This window comes from Leptidea sinapis, chromosome 33, assembly GCF_905404315.1.
Source record: "Leptidea sinapis chromosome 33, ilLepSina1.1, whole genome shotgun sequence".
NCBI classification, from domain to species: Eukaryota; Metazoa; Arthropoda; class Insecta; order Lepidoptera; family Pieridae; genus Leptidea; species Leptidea sinapis.
Genome location: NC_066297.1, coordinates 7,917,709 through 7,937,308, shown reverse-complemented (window position 1 = coordinate 7,937,308; position 19,600 = coordinate 7,917,709). Strand labels below are relative to the sequence as shown.

Below are 19,600 nucleotides of genomic sequence, written 5' to 3'. Positions count from 1 at the left end.
TTACAATTTTGGTGTTGCCAAGCAAGTTGCTTTTTCTTCAAGTGGCAGCGGAGGGAACGGGCGTCCATTTTGTTTCGCCATATTGAATTTGGTCGGACATCTTTGGACGCCATGTTTAGTCGGACATATTTTATAAACATTTTCGCGTAAATTTCAAATATTTTCAATAGCAATTTAACAAACTTTTTTTCTCCGAAGTGTGTATAGTAGTTTATTGTGAAAATTGTTTGGAAAATTCCCTTGTCTACGCAGCAGTCCATAATTGGCTTCAGGGGCCGTTCAGCTATTGTTGAAAACTAAATAAAGGTAAAAATTAACCATCAAAAACAATCATACTTTTTGACATATTGTTGTGGGAAGTTCTTAATTTTTATGATATTACGGGTAGTCGTGCCATAAATAGGTGACTATACGAAGGTCAATAGACAGTGGTTTCAGTGTCTAACGGCTTGGCGTGGTCAATTTGCTAATTAAGTATTGAAAAAAATAATTCGTTCACCCGGCCGGTAACGATTCAATGTAGCGGTATGTAATCGTGTAAAAATATATATTTTTAAATGTATCTAAGTGATTTTCATAATCTGGTTGTTATTAAGCCAATCATTATGAATAAGTCCATCAGTACACAATGATTCGAAGAACAATCTGGGCGATATAAGTTCGAATACAATCCTATGATACGCCCATCGTTATCATAATAAACAAACCAGTATAAGTGCGGCAAATTTGGTTTAGCATAAGTATAATTAATTATATTGTTCTTACATAAATCTTTGAGTATACTATACTACGAACAACATTAATAAAATAATTTAATTATGAATCTAAGCAATACTTTATTATGTAATAAAAATGTTAGAGCTTTTACATTTGCGCATCTTTATGTATCTATAAAAAATTTGAATCTTATTTTGCAAAAATTTTAATATTTTTTTCTTTAATAAATAACTGTAATTTAATAGAAGTATTAAAAAAACTTGAGTATATTAAGTAGAATAGTCTACAAGACAGCAGTAGTAAAATGACAATCAAGAATTTAAATGAATCCTCTACATTGTAAATTAAATTTTATGGTACACTCACATATACTTTTAATTGTACATTATTCAATAAATTTTTTTTTAACTGTAACATAATAGACAAGTTAACAAATTGTAATAACTTAACACCAAGTGTCCTGTACACTCGTTTGTCCTCCTATTCCATAAAAATAATTGTAATAGTTTATTCTTCAGGCTTGCTTGCTCTTTTAGTCTATGACTTTTCATCTCATTGGTTTTTTTTCAAAACAAATAATATATATTTGGATGATTCATTTTGATTACAATCTCTAAAAAAATTAAGAAAAATATTATTTTTTATCAGGATAAGGTGACAGCTATTTTGAAAATTATGCATAAACTTTGAAAGATTTTACTATGACTTAATATATAACACTTGCACATGATCATACCAATGTGGAAATTAATCTTAGTATTATTTTTCTATGATTATTAGTTTCAACCTGCCAGTACAGTCAGCTGCGATCATGATTCCTGTGATTGACCAAAATATGTGTGTCAATCAACTTTTAGGGGCCTGTCTGCTCAATTGGGGATAATAATTAAAAATAGAGGTAGATTGCAGTTAGATCATATCTTAATTGTTTAATTCCTCAATAGTATAGAAAAACATACAAATGACTTCTTTAAAATTTTACAATACAATCTTGCAAACATTATATAACAAAAAGATGATGCCATATAAATACTTAAACATCAAATACTCAATGCCTTGCATGATTAAGTCAAAAAAAGTTAATTTGAATTAATATGTAAAAACAAGAGAGTATTGAGTGCAGTATCAATTAACACACCATAAATAAATAAAGGAATTTTGCAAGTATTTTATTAGCGATTATAAAAATATTATAATACCTTAATTTTTAAAGACATGAGGCCGAGTAACGGATGATCCTGTTACCAGATCCTCTGGTAAAAGGATCATCCTGCCACCACAAGTGGCATCAATTCACAAGCATGACACTTATTAATGTATGTTTAAGTAAGTATATTGTATTAAATATACTGTGGTCTTGCAACCCATAACACAGGCTATATATGCCTAATTTGGGGCAAGATAATTTGTATAAAGTGTGTCAATATTGTAGGGAAGGGAAATGACCTGTCTTTTTTTTTTGTTTGTTTTTTGTCTTTGTTTATATTACCACAACAGGTTTGAAACACAGTGTTTTAGTCTTAACTTTTAGAGTACACCTATGATTGAGTTGTATATGGCTTGCAAGCATGCAGGAATTCCTTATTTTTTTTTTTTTTTTCAATTTCTAGCTTTTATACCAGTGGGAAGCTTCTGTGCAAAATATGCTAGCTAGTTGGGTACAACAGAGACAGTAAAGTACTAGGTGTTAGCTATATTGTGTATTAATTGTGTGTGAAATTTCTGAGCCAATAAGAAATTACACCTTATGTTTCAAACTAAATAAATGTCAGTATGATTCAGATTTTTTTTTCGGAAATCTTGGGAACAGTGTAAATCTTTGTTGTCTCTTTGCTTTTTTTTCTCATAAAGATAAAGCTTTATGAGTGACATGCTGAAGATCAGGAGTGTTCGTTAATATGCTGATGACAGCACAGGGTGCGCATCCTACACTGGCCATGCCTACATGTCAAGGGATAGCATTGACGAGGACCTGAACAACATCTGAAATCGAGACTATGCCACACAGTCTTGGAATGGGGCCGAAATTTAGTCCAATTCAAACCTTCTGTTTGTTAGCGTTCACCACTAAAAAGCCTCCTTTTGTTGAATCCCCTCAATTCAAGATCACTCCACAACTACCACTGCCTGTATTTGCGTACTCGGCATAGATATATCAAGCAACATTCAGTTTAGTGGTCACTTGGGAAAGAAGGTCAAACAGGTCTTTAAAAAGCTTGATGTACTGACTAAGGTGAGACAGTACATCACACAGATTGAGCCAGTGCCTGAAACCATACAAGGTTCAAATCGGCCTCACATGGAGTACTGTACTCACCACTGGGTGTGCTTTGCCCAGTACCTTCTTGCATTTGACGTTTACAACGAAGAGTGGCTTGAATCATCTCCAATTGGCTTGATTCTTTGGTGTTGTTTAGAGATGTAGGTTCAGTTTGCATCTTCCACTGTATATACTATGGGGAGTGCTCAGATGAGTTGTTTAGGTTACCACCGGGCATTAGGCAAAATGCTAAATAACACCCGCATCACATTGACATTTGGTATTGCACAACCATGTGTTTTGCAAAAAAAATATTTCCTCACACACCCACTTAGTGGAATAAATTTCCGGCTTCAAGAAAGGAGCATATTTTATAGGCCAGCAACACATCTGGTGTCAAATGGTGAGGCCCATGGACATCTGCAACACCAGGGGTCAAGGTGTTGCAGATGCCATGGGCCTCACCACTTCCTGCTTGTTTGCCACCACTTTTATAAATCAAAAATCATTTTAACTTTATTAGGGATATTTCTTAAGGTCATCAAACAGAGACTGTATATTATATAATAATTAAAATATCAACTGTCACAAGTTTTCTATCCTTAGATGGATAAGAAGTAGAAGTGATATGATGTTAGATTAAGAGTTGATTTGTTTCAGGTTCATAATGATGAACCAGGAGATAATGTGCGAGGTGGAGATTGGCACTCACGGGGGAATGGTAGAAATTGATGGCGATGACCATGTTGGAGTCAAGGTAAATAAGACAGAGAAACTATTATTATTTTATTTGTATGAAAATTTTTGCCGATTACTTACCGATGTACCTAATAAAGAAATTTAATATTTTTTTATAATATTATTATTTCCATTGCCAATGTTTATGGTAGCAATAGACTTGGGGAATTGGAAATCTATTTAAATAATTAATATTTAATTCTCAAAGTCTGGGTTCTACGGTGCCTAGAGTATATGAGAGTAGTAAAATTCCCAACATTATGGATCTTTAATGTTCATATAATTGTTATTACTTATAAGCTTTCTGTTTAACATTTAAATTTAAAACATATTGAATGTAACATATTGAAGCAAATAAATATACTGCAAGTCAGGCCAGTTTCTACAGATTTGCTAGAGAATTACACTAAATATAAAAAGCAAACAGACACAAATGGCTGGAACTGGTAACCAGGAGTGACTCCACCATGTTTTTATGAAAAATATTCCAAAATGGGCACAGATCTGATTCTAGATAGATTCTTCAGATTGTTAATAATAACATTTTCCATAACCATAAAAGGTCCTTTCAGCCAGACTCAGTGTCACTTCATAAATAAAACTAGTTTGTAAATTTGCAAAAGTGACTTCACCTTAATAGAGATATTAAGAAATGTGTTAATGGAAACATTCTTAGTTTCATCTATCTAGCAGTTTAAGTTAAAGTAGTTTATTTACTAGCCTAAATTAAGGCTAGAGTGTAATGCGAGTGGGGCAACATTATAATAACTATATTTTTAAGTTCCCTAATGGAAAGAAAAAAAAAATGAGTTGTTATAACATTAATGTTGTAACATGATTAATCAGATACTCACACTCACTCAGACCCACCCACCCACACACACCCAGAGACACACACCTTGACCTTTCGGTTCATACTGTTAACCTTAGGATGTAAATTGGTTGCCTACAGGACAGGCTACACCTAGTGTAGGGACCAAATATAATGTAATATTATGTGATAGAGTGTCTGTATATAATAAATAAATAAAGATATTATGTGTGGTTGAGAACTGTAGTATGGTGGTTGAGAACAAATGTTTCTGACATCATCAAGGCTGTATTTTATTTGGTCCCAATCTTAAGGCGACACTAAATGCCAGTGACCTTGAGCGATATGAGTTCACGGCTGCGCCGGCCCGCCATCTATGTAACAAAGCCAATATTTTCAAAATTCTTGCGTGGAAAACAGTTTATATGCTTACAATCCTTGTTATTCACTACTAATCTGAATAAATTAAACTACACAAAAAAGTACAAGCTATAAGAATAACTTTTCTGAGAGAAGTACCAAAAAAAATGCGTCACGCCTTGCCAAAAAACTTGTTTAACTTCAAAGAAATGTGGTAGTTCAAAAAGTCTCGGCAGTGTTAACTATAACCGCAACAGCAAGCATTAGCAACCTACAAATAAGACTTAAGGATATGTGTAACAGGATTAAGTAGTGTTCATAGCTCGAAATGCTATACTTTCACCACAAAACGTGTCTAAAAACACCATGTTTGCGTGTTTTCTGCTTACTCTTCGCCTTAATATGACTACACACACAATCGCCTAATAAAAGGTTGTCAAACGCACCTTATTTGGTGGCAGTAATGTTCAAATATATATACAATAGGTATACGCTTATAAGAAGCTCATTGATTGTGGTGCAAAATGTGTACACATTTTCTCAGCGATGTATTTTGTTTTAGCAATTGAAATGTAATTAAATTATTTAACTTATTGACTAATACGGTAGTTTACTCACGATTTATCGGTGTGGGTACCGACTAGTTTCGGACCATTCGGAGTTTCTTCATCAGGGTGAGTGTGGTGGGTTCGCGATAACGTCCCGTCACTTACTGCGGACTTGTGCTCGTAGAGCGTGGCTGGAAAGGGCGTTGGGCGCGGGGTGCGCCGGTAGTGATGACGAGCACGGTATCACTGATACTGTGTCACTATTTTTGTTCACGGGTGCACAAAATGTACTTACAATGTCTGCTACGTGACCATCGGCACTAATGGGACTTATTGCGAGATGGGTTTCCAAGTGGGTGGCAAGGCTCAACCCTTGTCTCTATTAAAATAATTAGGTCGACGGTCGATTTCTGTGGTTTCCAGCAGCTTACGAGACACAAAGTTTTTATAGCGAGCCATTAATTTCACCCTATCGAACCCCTAATATAATGCGACGTGTCGGAGTTTAGAGCATGCTCTGCCACTGCAGAGGTGTTGCTGTCCAATTTTCGTACACGCACATCCGCAGTGTTAATATAAATTAAAAATAACATAAATTATTTCATAAAAAGTATAATAAATTGTTGTATATTGTATGCATCACCGACGTTGGAAAAACGGAAGAATACGGAAAACGGATAAATTAAAGGAGTAAAATTATCCCCGTATTGTTATCCTCGTTTAATACCGTGTTTGGTTGTATCCGCCCTTAAAACAACAAATTAAATATAAAATTAATGTCCTGCGAGACACTTGTCCGTTTGCCCCCGCAATTTTTTTTAAGCCTTCAACTGAGGCGACTATCTCTTGGGGAAGAGAAGCGCAAGCAGTTCACCCTTGAGAGTATCCGCTGGGATCGCACAGAAGGTACTATCTAATTGGGACTTAGTGACATCAGAACTTCCAGGGCAATCCAGGTGAGATGAAAGTTTGATAGAGGAGATAGACGTGTGTCATATGAGACGAGTGATATGCCCCTAGGTTTTTCACTCGAACCGCGCAATGTGGTAAGCGTTAAGCGCTTTAGGTACTAATGGATGTTTGAGCTGGAAGTTATGTGTTTCAGTATGAAGAAATAGAGACTGGTCAATACGAGGAGTACATCACAGATGATCAATACGAGGAAGTGGAGGAACAGGTCATTGGGATGCAGCATTTGGAAGAAGGTGACTTTCTATTACTCTCATTCTGTTTAATTCGAGTAAACAAAATATATTCGAGCTATTTTATCGGTTTTAATACTACCAATCTAACCGCGCCTATACTAATTTAGAAATTTATAAGGAAACATAAATTGATAGAATGAATATAACTTTATATCATATATATTGTTGTTTATGAAACAAAAAACATGCAAAGCCGTATTTTAAACAAAATAAATTAAAACAACTTTTTTTATGACAATAAAGGACGACACGAGCAGAACGTTCAGCTGATGGTGATTGATACGCCCTGCCCATTACAATGCTTAGGATTTTTGAATCTGAACCCGAAAATTCTGGGCAGCACTGCAATAATTGTGCTCGTCATTTTGAGACAAGATTTTAGGTTGCATTTGCCCAGTAATTTCACTAGCTACGGCGCCCTTCTGACTGAAACACAATAATGCTTACACATTACCTGTCTGTCTGTTTCACGGCAGAAAAAGGCGCTATTACCACTATTTTTTCACTAATCAGATTTAAGTATACAAAAATGAATATGTAGATTGGACCGTTTCAGTGCTTTTTGTATAGTAATCGCTCCAACTACATAAGATGCCCAATAATCGGTTAAGGTCGAGTATCCCTCCCAAAATGGCATCCATCCCCAGGGCACTAGATTTTTCAGATACACCAAAACCGAGTGTGCCGTACGGCACCCAACTCTCGCACCAAGCTCTGACCCTTATTTTGTTTATAAGACGTTTTATTTTGCATGGTCTTATAGCTTGTTTTAATAATACATACATAGCCTACAACGAATTATAAGCAATCTATTGCTACATGTCAAATAATACGCATTGTCAGAACGCCGATCTACACCGTACCGCGCGCGGATCAGAGGGCGCCGTTTGGCTTAGGATAATAAATTTATTTTCATTACTCATACTCGGAAAGTAAACATTACTTTCCAAGTTTTGATCTGATTATTGGGTGGAAAATGCTGCTTCCCTCTATAGAGAGGGAAAAACTCATACAAATTACTTCCCACCTAAGAGCAGGAATGAACTTTAAAAATAGAACTGCTGTGAAGAGTTTTATGTGAAAAAAGAACTAATTAAAAAAAATGCTGCGGCCATGTGACATTCTAAACAGCCCGTGTGAACTTAGCACAAAATTCTTTGAGCGGAATAAACCGCAACAACTACGCGGTAAGTTCCATATTTGAAATTTAAAAAGTCGATATAAATTGGCGGGATACTAATCTGTGCTTAGATAAACAATTAGTTTTATTTTCCTCATATTCGAAATGAAAAGTAGAGTGTTTAACACGGGTAAAAGTATCAATTCATACTCGGATTATAGCCGACCTCGCTGCGCTCGGGCGTCTATATACCTCGGGAATTGATTCTTTCGACCCTCGGTTAACAATCTACTATTTTGTTTTTATCTTGAAGAGGTTATTATATAATTGGGTTCCATATTAATATGTTCTCAAGCGCACCATGTCGGCAATGCTGACAGATTTCAAAATTGCAGTTGGGAGCGAAGAAGTAATACTACCGGGCATGGCTAGCGAGGAAGTATTGAACAACAGTGAAATTAGTTACACGCCAGTGTTCACACCTGCCTCTACGAGTAATAAGTGAGTCACTTTACACGGTCGCAATCACATCTAAAATTACACTTATAATATAGTATAACTAGCTGACCCGGCAAACGTTGTTTTGCCATATAAAGAGTTAGACCGATTCATGGACATTGCAACATTACTTTATTTTTCTAATATAAAAGAATTGTTCTAAAATAAACGTAGTCTAAGTTACGCCTTGTTACACCAGCTACGTGCCATTAAAAATACCGTCTAAATCGGTCCAGCCATTTCAGAGATTAGCCGGAACAAACAGACAGACAAAAATTGTAAAAAAAAAATGTGGTTATTTTGGTGTAAGTACCGTATATATATTCATATACATGTAGTAGGTTATTTCAATGTTACAAACAGGCACTCAAATTTTATTTGTATGTATAGATATAGTTATTCTAGCCTGTAAAATAAAATCTTATGAATTTTGAGCTGGGTTTTTATTGCAGCTCTTTTCCCAGTGGACATTTTGCCATGAACTGCAATAGGTGAACTCATTAGAAATATATAAGTTTCGATATTTGTTTATATATCTAAGTGGCTCTTTGTGTTCTACGGGTAAAATAAATATCTTTGAATCATTTTCCAGCAACAGAGGGCGGGGCAGACCAAAGACCAATACCACACCCACCATACAACATCTGATGCCAATTGGTGAGTGTTTTATGATGTATTTTTTATGACGTATGAGACGAGCAGGATGTTGAACTGATGGTAAATGATACATTCTGCCCATTAAAATGCGGTGCCGCTTAGGATTCTTGAAAAACCCAAAAATTCTGAGTGGTACTACAATTGCGCACGTCACCATGAGACATAAGATGTTAAATATCATTTGCCCATTAATTTCAGTAGCTACGGCACCCTTCAGACCGAAATAATAATGCTCACACATTACTGCTTCACTGCAGAAATAGGCGCCGCTGTGGTACCCATAATCTAGCCGGAATCCTGTGAAAAGAAGCCACTCCCGAATGCCCTAAACCGCATTGGACTTCCCTATTCATTTTATGCCTTGGAGAAGCACAGGGTAATATCCTCCCCACAAAGTAATACTCCTTGATAGCGAGTAAGTAAATATCTACACAGACAGGCTGGAAACGAATTTACTTCTTACTTTTGTCTGTATTTAAATGTGAAATTGTGTTTTTGTTGTTTAGGAGAGGTTCCCATGGGTTTGGTGGAGAACAACACAAACAGAGGAACGACCAGACGATGGGAACAGAAGCAGGTGCAGATAAAGACAATGGAGGGGGAATTCTCTGTTACCATGTGGGCAACTGGCGAAGATGATGGTGAGCGTTTCTAGTTATAAACCGCGTGATTTTTGTGACAGAGACAGTCCGCCATCTTAGTGACGTCATGTTGGCAAAAATAAATATCTATATAGTAAAATATCTGTACACGGTTATTTTTAAAATTCTAAATTGGTTTCTCAGTTAAGTTTAATTATTTAGTGAGTGTTGTCAAAAATGTCCGTGCGGCGTTGTATATTATTGTTGTATTATATGCATTAACATTTATTGAAATTAATACCTTATTTTGTGACCGTAATGTTCAAAGTCTATTGTATACGCTCATGGAAGCTCTGACGCGAACACGAGCCAAGAACATATTGTTTTAGCAATTGAAATGTTATTATGTAGCAAAATGATTAAAAACGTCAAGGTGCATGATTTTATTAATTAAACGACGATAATACTACTCTCCATCTTTTTATGTTTGGATATGCTGTTATTTGTACAGTTTTTCACTGAACGCTTTGTCATTACGTGGCGTTGTATTCAAAGCGCGGTCGAAACACAACTAAACGAATACTCTGCCTAATAGATGCGTAGGCAGAGTTTTGGGTCTTAGCTTGCAATAAAAATCATTTTAAGTATGTATTACAATTTTTTTTGGCATATATATTGTGATTCAATTTTAGACGATGGATCGAACCCAGAACCTGATCCCGATTACACGGAATACATGTCTGGGAAGAAAGCGGTGCTGGGAACCGACACAATGCCAGGTAACTGAAACTTCAACTTTATAACTTCGTTACTATGTCAACTTATGACACTATAACTCATAAATTTGCAATTTAAAATGTGTTTCCAATACACTATAAATAATGGTATAATAGGATCCAAATTAGAAATGCAACTTTGCCAAAAAACAATTTTATTTCTTATATCAAGTAGATCCTGTAGATGGAGCCACAACCTGAGGGTCGAACAAGGCATACCAAGCTTTACAATCCATGCATCACTCGAACGGTTGGGTCAGTGGAAGAGTGCTCGGACGGAACCCGAGGGTTCGAGTCCCGCATTGTTCATTAATTATTGTTACAAATCTAATTTGTATATTCAGATTAAATTATTTTTAAAGAAGACAACCCTAACGTCGTCAGAAGAAGTAAGAGTCACGCAATGGAGAGGCAAGTTCTAGATGAATATATATGTAGGTTAGCAGCGCTGTGTGATCTGAATTGCACATTTAAGCTTTGAAAGAAAGGAAGAAAGAAAAACATTTATTTCACAAAACACTCACTTACAGTCACACACTTAATATAAAAAGATAAAAGTACAAAAGATATCAAAAAAGAACGTTTGCATATTATTGATATACATGTATACCTGTTTTCTTTTTCAGGCCTAGATCTATCGGACCCCAAACAGCTAGCTGAGTTCGCGCGTCCCGGCCACAAGATAAGATTGAAAAAGCCCTCGCCCGAATCATCAGATAGGACGATAGGTATGTTAAAAAGCAGACTCAATAAATTTCAACATACTGTGAATAAACTGAAATATAAGATGAGGCCTATGAGGATAACTGATAAATAAGGCCAACAAGACGTGATAAAGAATGTAAACAAATTTTCAGGGGTTCAAAACATTTTCATCAATGTCTTTGAATATTGAAAATAATATATATATATATTATACCCATTGCCAATTCGGCAGTCATCTGGAGGGCAAAGCGTCATAAATAGAGCACGGCCATACGAATACGAATTGTCGGGGACCCAGTGGTCTGTGAACGGCTCGATAACCTGGCCTTGCGTAGAGATGTCGCTTTATTGTGTGTTTTCTGGCATTTATCATGGGGAGTGTTATGAAAAGCTGAATCACCTGATTTCTTCCGCCGAATTCCACCTTCGCAGTGTGTGGGTTTTCAATGAACTTTCTTGCAAGTGTTACAAAGTTGTGGATTGAGCTTCCTTGTGCGGTGTTTCCGAGACGATACGACATGGTGCGTACACCTTCCTTAAATGCCGGCTACGCTCCTGTGATTCATCTGGTGTTGCAAGAGAATGTGGGCAAGTAACAAAACACTTTAAAAACAATAAAAAATGTTTAGATGTGAAAGAGCGACATCTCAAGTCAATTTCCTAATATGCAATTATTGGGGTTGAACAGGTTATCAACTGTAAAGTAGAAAAATTCTCGGACGGAACCCGAGAGGTCGCGGGTTTGAGTCCCGCTTCCTTCAAAAATTTTGGTTACAAACTTAACGTCTCATTACTACAACTTTAGTTGGTTAAATCTAATTTTTTTTGTATGGAACCCTCGGTGGGCGCATCTGACTCGCACTTGTCTGGTATTTTTTCAATTGCATTCCAATAAATGTGTTTCAGCTTGTCCGCACAAGGGCTGTATGAAGATGTTCCGGGACAACTCCGCCATGCGAAAACATTTACACACGCACGGCCCAAGGGTGCATGTGTGCGCCGAATGCGGTACGTGCTATTTCACATCTACCCTCAATATTACTTATAAAAGTTTGTGTGTTTTTGTTGCAAGGCATCGATGTTGTATTCCTAACAATCACAATGGACAATATTGTTTTGCTTATATTTTCTCAGTAAAATAAAAAAATATAATGATCTATTTATTATAATACTGGAACTGGAGTAGAAAAAAAATTGCCGATGAAGAAGCTATTATATTTTTTTTCTCGCAAGTCTGTATGGCGAGTGCGTATGAAACTCGTGAGCACCTTGCTCACTAGACACTCCGCTGATTAACGATTACTGCAGCCTGATTACACAGCCTCGTGTATTAATAGCTTGTATCATAATATACTATTACTAAGTCTAATTAAGCTTTATTTAATAGGCAAGGCGTTTGTAGAGAGTTCAAAGTTGAAACGACATCAGCTGGTGCACACGGGGGAGAAGCCGTTCCAGTGTACCTTTGAGGGCTGTGGAAAAAGATTCTCTCTGGACTTCAATTTAAGGTACACTATTGTCTGTAGCAGCGTTTCCCATTTGCCAGGTTATGACTCGGTACCGGGCCATCAAAATAAAATACCCGGTCGCAAAATTCCCGCCTTTTGTTAGAAATATTACCTACTATCGATCGACGCATCGTAAATATTCGTAAGGTATAAATAATTAATGTCACTACTTATTTTACCTAATGTAACCACCTGCTTGGGTAAGTAAGTACTGAGTGAGTCAAAAAGGGGCAGTGTGAAAATAACCGGGCTATGGCAAACAATGTTTGGGAAACAGTGGTCTATAATAATAATGCAACCAAGACGAGATAAGAAATGTAGACAAAGTTTCAGGGGTTCAAAACATTTTCATCAATATCTTTGAATATTGAAAAGGTTGTATAATCGTTGTATAGAGCTGCAAGGCAGTGTTTCCATAATTGAAACTCAACAACTACTCACATTAACAGCAACAATCAACAAGAAAACTAATATTAACGGATTAATAATACCAAAAAAAGAAGAAAGTAACAGTGCGGTTTTCAAGGATTTTTTTCCACATACTACAAAGCTGTAGAATGAGCTTCCTTGTGCGGTGTTTCCGGGACGACACGACATAGGTTCCTTCAAGAAAAGTACGTTCCTCGTAATTGCCGGCAACGCTCCTGTGATTCCTCTGGTGTTGCAAGAGAATGTGGGTGGCAGTGATCACTTAACACCAGGTGACCCAGTTAATACGGAAACATACGTATCACTTCGAACGGAATCCACACAGGAATAAACTTGTTTACAAAATGGCGGACCAACTGTTGACAACTGCGGTACTTAAAACAACACGAAACACGCAACAACAGCAATCGTCGACCGACTGACGCCATTACTACATACAAGTGATAAGGACAGAGATCATAATCGCTCGCTATCGCAACTTAACTCAGTAACCGTCCGTTTGTTTATATTTTTTATCTTGTCTCGTTGGCCTTAGTATAGTTGTAATAATAGCCTTTTATAATCCATTCATTGCAATTTATTTTATTTTATTTAGTATATGACGATAAGGGACGAGACGAGCAGGACGTTCAGGTGGTAATTGGATGATAATTGATACGCCCTGTCCATTACAATGTCGTGCCCCTCAGGATTGTTGAAAAACCCAAAAATTCTGAGCGCTCGTCACCTTGAGACATAAGATGTTAAGTCTCATTTGCCCAGTAATTTCACTAGTTCTACGTTAATACGTAAGATATGTTTATTATACGTAAGTTACCATCAGGCGCGGTCACCTATTTGATGGCGGTGATTTAAATGTCTTCTTAAATTATCTACTTAATCATTTACTGATTTCGTTGAAATAAATAAATTTCGAACTGAGTTAACCATGTCCTGTGGGGTATCCTATGAAAGGGCAACATTGGCACAAGCTGAAACAAATTTTAATTATTTTTATGACTCATAATGTTCAATATATGACGACGATTTAAAAAAAACAACCCTTTTCTCTTTTGGCATACTCGGTGGGCGTGACCGTCTCGCACTTGTCCGGTTTTTTTTTTTCGAGCTGTAGAGATTTTCGATCTAACGAGGGTACTGCAGTAATAATTTAAATATGTAATAATAATAATGTTGTTTTTTTATAAATATGTTAAAATTATATATGTATATATGAAATAAGATTTAGTTGTAATAAAGGGTATTATATTAATATTGATACACTATTACACATGTTATCCGCGGAACCGTAGGCAGAGTCACAGACCACTGGGCTATATGATTCGTTAAATTATATATTATACCTATTATGTATTATATTTTTAGGACGCATGTCAGAATCCATACCGGCGACCGACCGTACGTCTGTCCCTTCGATGGTTGCAACAAGAAGTTCGCTCAGAGCACGAACCTCAAGTCCCACATACTCACCCATGCCAAAGCGAAGTAAGTACTCCATCATCACACAATCCTATGCCTGCCGAGTCTTTAGTTGGGCCTTCCGCGCACTTAAATACTTTCGTATTAGAATATCATTAATTAATTAAATTGTATAAAAAACGCAATTATTTTTTTACTTTTTAATTAATATTATATTTATTGTTTTGGAAAAGTTTGAAGTCAGTTGTTTTTTTTTTAAATAAATGATGGTAAGCTGACTAAGGCAGAGTTGTTCCAGGCCCCACCACCATACCCATTCACAGCATTGAAAGCAACGACCGATAATTCCGTTATAGATAAAAGCTATTTTCTCTAATTCCAGATCAAGAAATTCTCTCTCCCGCTCCACGATCAACAACTACGACTCAGCGAGGACAACGCCACAGTTTGTACAACTGGAGATGTCACCAGACGACTCCAACCCTCAGCTAATATTCTACACGCACGAATGAAGCCTGTGATTGTGAAAGTGATAGTGACAATAATAATATACTCAAGTGATACTGTATGAGTGTAGTGTGATATGGTGATCTATCCAAGTTATCGTCTGGACTATAAGGTAACATATTAATGCATTGTTTGTTCAAAACGTCGATATTGTGGAGTTACTAGTCTGTGTTTGTGTGCATTTATTTCTTCCATGCCAAAATTATAAATTAGATTTTACATGTATGAATGGGAAGTGGAATTTTAAATTGTATCTCAATAGCATGAAATACCTAAAGATTATGCGGAACGGTATTTTAAAGATTTTTATTTGTATATTAGCAGAGCATAATGGCAAAGAGACTGTGATTTTCTGCATCTACAACTTAAGATTGTATTGAGCCTGTCATGGTTATAATTATTATTACTGGGTCAACCCTCTTCTCTGCCGCTAAATAACGACAAAAATGTCTCGACATCTAGTCACAAAAGACTTGTTATAAGGTGTTGATACACAGCAATTTACAGCACAGTGGGTACTTATATTTAAACTAAAACAGTACTAATTTAAATTAAAACCATATGTGTAACTAATTTTGTATGCATAAAGTATACCTACTGGTACTTGTTAGTACCAAGCAAGCGGTAACTTGTACTAGAGCAATCATGATGGGCAAGATGGGAATGTGACACTCCTTCATACCTCACCTCGTTGATGCATGTAGCGGCTAAATTCATTCTTCATTTGTATTTATTACTCATATGGTCGTGGCCCAAAAGTTGTTTCGTTCCAGAAATACTAAAGCCAATGTTGAAGAACAAAATGGAGTGGCTAAATTTAATATTTTAATGTGAAATTTGTTATTAATATTGAGTAAATATAGTTCAATTGTTTGACTTTAAATTAGCAAAAGGTTTTAGCTCCTGTACCAAGTACTGGTAATATAGTTAAAAATAATAAATTAATTGAGATATTTGAAAACTATGAAATGGTTCCTTTTTTGGTCCTTTAGGAATCAAATAAATTGAAAATGTGTTTGGTTTGTTTTAAGTAAGAGTGAGATATAGAATATGGATAGCGTATAAATTTATTATATTTTATAATATTAGATAACCTGTGTTAATTATCTTAGAACGTCAAAATTTTACAGAGTTGTTTTGAGATGAAAAATAAAAGCAAACAAGATGTACGTAATCCAAAAAGTGTTAAGTATGTTAAATTTCATGCACCATTGTTTTGTTACAACTAGGCATATTAAGTTTTTTATAAATGAAAATAAATACCATACCTAAATACCATTCCCACTTAAGGTATTTTTTATAGAAAGATAAATCATAGACTGTGCAGTCTGTACTTAACATACATCAGTGAATTAATATTAGAAAGTGCTAATTATATAATGAAGATCAAACAATGTAGGGCTGGAAATATAATATATTATGATAATATTATATGTAGTTGTTTGAACAGGGATAAAACATTCACATATTTATCATCAGTTTACAGATTTTTAAAGCGTATCTTTATAACATGTACCTGACATCACTAAGGTGATGGTTTATGCTTTTTTCGTCTAGCAGGGATTATATTTCGGTTTCCAAAATAATATAACTCCACTAAAATATGATCTGTTCAATCACTTGAGACAAATCAGCTTACAGCAATGAAAAGAATCAATCTTAGCAGTTAGCTATAGCTAGCAGTGGTTATCACACAAGATCACATTGGTCTCAGTGAAACGGGGCTGCCCTTAACTAAAGCCACTTTAAAAACCATAACCATAAAATATGGTACGACAAGCATCATGATTTGTTACCTAAACCCTGGGTGATATAGAATAAGGTAAACGAGCCCCAACTAGGCCCCTTGTGAGTAATGATGATTTCATTTGTTTTGACATTTTCTTAACGGATGTTTATACCACTTGTGTAAATACTTCTACATGTTTGGGCCCATTCGTATAATTGTGCGCAGATTTCCCCTCTAACGGAAACTTTTGTAATTTCTTTTTACCCTGTAAAACACACTGTTGAAGAACGCAACAAATCCAGACACATTATTTAGCATCTGTTTAAGTAAACCACTTTTAAAAGGATTAAAATATGTGTATATGTAACTGTGTTGTTACATTCGATTTTGTGTTAAAGTTACTTTTATATTAGTGTATTAGTTAACCGACGTTTTGTGACCATTCCAGAGCACATTTTCAGGGTTACTGCTGTTGAAATGAGTCAAGATTTGAAGTGTAGTGCTATTTGTTGCCTCGCTTTTTAATCTTTTAATAAGTGTTTTATTTAACAGTATAACTCACGTTAATCAAAGAAAATACCATTTGAATCTGGCTTAACTTTGATTTAACAAAATCAATTATATAGTTCATATTTCTAGTCTTGTATTGTTTGTGGTCATAACTTAAAAACTACAGTTTTCACAGCCATTTTGTCATTTATGATGTTTTAAATTATGATGTAATATATAGTACACAACTATTGTAAATAGCCGAAGATTAGAACTTGTGCATAGGAAGGCCAAACAAATTGTAGAGTATTATTGTATGCTACTTTGCGGAACTTAACTAACAATATTATATCAAAACTATTGCAACAATCTGTTGATAATTTGTCAGAACACATGCATTTAAATGGAAATAAAGAATGATGGTACCAGGGAGAAGATGGCGCCTAGATTATGGGTTCCACACACAACGGCACCTTTATCTGACATGAAGCAGTAATGTGTAAGCATTGTTGTTTCGGTCTGAAGGGCGCGTTACTAGTGAATTACACTAGTGGGCAATATCTTATGTCTCAAGGTATTCAATATAAGCGCAATTGTAGAGCCACTCATAATTTTTGAGTTTTTCAAGAATCTTGAGTGGCACTGCATTGCAATGGGTAGGGTGTTTCAATTACCATCAGCTGAACAGTCTGCTTGTTTCATCCCTTACTGTCATAAAAAAAACATACTCAGACAATTTAAAGTTAGTCTGTGCAATACTTTTACCTTTACTCATGGACTAGAACATTTTGGAGTAACTGGGTCAGTACAATGCTAGTTGTTAGATAGTTGCAATATAGTCTTGATATTATATAATTATCTCTTTAATATCAATTGTAAATAAACACAGAGGAAGTAGATATAATATATTGTCTTCTTTGTCTAATGATTGTGGAGTATTTGATGTAAGAATTTGTTATACTAACAACGCCAGAGACTGTAAACAGCATAATAGTATGTTATACAAATAGTTGACATTTGTTAGACACTATTAAACCCATGATTGTTTTGTTTCTTGTCTTCTTGTATTGCATGGAGTTTATACAATTAATTTTTTTTTACTGTGTTTTGTTTGCCATTGTTATTTTTATTGGAAATCATTGCATGAAAATTTTTTTAATCAAAAAAAGATAAAATTGCATCAAAAATGACCCCTAAAACTGTCCACAGTTGAGTATATAATTAGTATATAAAAGTCTTTTAATGCAAATGGCTTAACATACCTACGGTTCAATTGATCAAACAAGTCATTTTTTATATAAAGTTTTTGTGACTTACATATTACCTACAACTTTTATATGTTTATAGGCAGCTTAGGATGCTGTTATGCCTACTAATATTATAAATGTGAATGTAAGTTTGTTATGCTTTCGCTCCGGAATGAATGAAATTTGGCGATAGACTAGAGCTTGGCAAAGGACATATGCTACATTTTATCCAGGAAAAAACCCCTGATTCCCGCGGGAATTGAGTAAAATCTTAAATTTAATTCACGTCGAATGAGCTATAACTATACCAATAGTAGGTTTAGTTTCCCATAGCAATCTTCCTCGAAAAAAGATTCATATTATATGTTTGGAACAGGAGCGAAAACGGGAACCGGAACTGAATAGGACATGAGATTATCTTTAATTCCAAACTTGCCTATTATTTTTAAAACCCTTTATCTACGCAGACGAAGTTGCTAATATTTTTCATAAAACTGTAGGCTTTTTAGTAATTTTAACAATTTGTGTTAATACACACCCTCTATTGGTGATGTTTTAGTTTTAAAATATTAAAATGAGGTTAAGCATATTTTAAGGAACACAGTTTTCTTTAAGTGATTTTTTTATCGACTGATGTAAATATTTTTGTGTTGTGTTGCAACATTTAAATTCGTTTTTATTTTTAAGTTTTTTGTGTATTATATTAAATATTGCAACATAACATTGATTGTTGTGGCAATCAAAGAATTAAAATGTAAATATTTCTATTTCTTTGCAGTTTTATTTTACCAAATACCAAGATATACAATTTCATACAAAGTTCACATAAAACTTGCCTCAAACTTTACTGTCTAAATGGTTCAATTGACAAAGCTCTTTAAAAACAAGCGTATGAATCATCTGATGTAAAGTGATTACAACCACCCACATTCTCTTGCAACACCAGAGCAATCAAGAGTGTTGCCAGCCTTTAAAATGCGCTTCTTTTGAAAGTACCCAAGTCATATCGTCCCGGAAACACCGCACAAGGAAGCTCATTCCACAACTTGGTTGAATGTGGAAGAAAGTTCCTTGAAAACTGGATACAGACGCCCATCTAGATGGTGGGGATGATATATGTGGCGTGTCGTGCGAAGGTGGAATTCGGCGGCAGGCAAAGTCAAACAGCTCTTCGGAACACTAATAAATGCGGTAATCGTGTATAAAAAGCAGTATTCATTCCAATGACGGGAGTTATTATATAGGTGCATTTAAACTAAACGAACCAGAGCATTCTTTCTTGATATTCTAGTATAA

General features: G+C 35.3%; 1 protein-coding gene across 3 annotated transcripts; it reads left to right on the top strand.

Annotated features, from left to right (window-relative positions):
- The first annotated feature begins 51 nt into the window (after nt 1-51).
- LOC126974726 (transcriptional repressor protein YY1-like) lies at nt 52-19,074 on the top strand. Of its 3 annotated transcripts, none has more exons than XM_050822332.1 (12): nt 52-306; nt 3,638-3,734; nt 6,540-6,639; nt 8,155-8,260; nt 8,850-8,914; nt 9,421-9,555; nt 10,188-10,274; nt 10,898-10,999; nt 11,883-11,984; nt 12,364-12,484; nt 14,279-14,398; nt 14,715-19,074. In XM_050822332.1, exons 2-12 carry the CDS (start codon nt 3,645-3,647, stop codon nt 14,842-14,844), a joined length of 1,158 nt encoding a protein of 385 aa, XP_050678289.1. In that variant the 5' UTR covers nt 52-306; nt 3,638-3,644; the 3' UTR covers nt 14,845-19,074. The 3 variants fall into 3 exon arrangements, with proteins under 3 accessions (XP_050678289.1, XP_050678287.1, XP_050678288.1); XM_050822330.1 differs by having other exon boundaries at nt 8,140-8,260; XM_050822331.1 differs by lacking the exon at nt 52-306 and adding an exon at nt 376-525 and having other exon boundaries at nt 8,140-8,260.
- The last annotated feature ends 526 nt before the right edge of the window (nt 19,075-19,600 follow it).

Excerpts from the sequence above, each read along its gene's own strand:
- LOC126974726 (XM_050822330.1), top strand. The coding sequence starts at position 3,645 with ATGATGAACCAGGAGATAATGTGCGAGGTGGAGATTGGCACTCACGGG. Across the intron at positions 10,275-10,897 it reads GGGAACCGACACAATGCCAG|GCCTAGATCTATCGGACCCC; the intron begins GTAACTGAAACT and ends TTTCTTTTTCAG. Across the intron at positions 11,000-11,882 it reads ATCATCAGATAGGACGATAG|CTTGTCCGCACAAGGGCTGT; the intron begins GTATGTTAAAAA and ends AATGTGTTTCAG.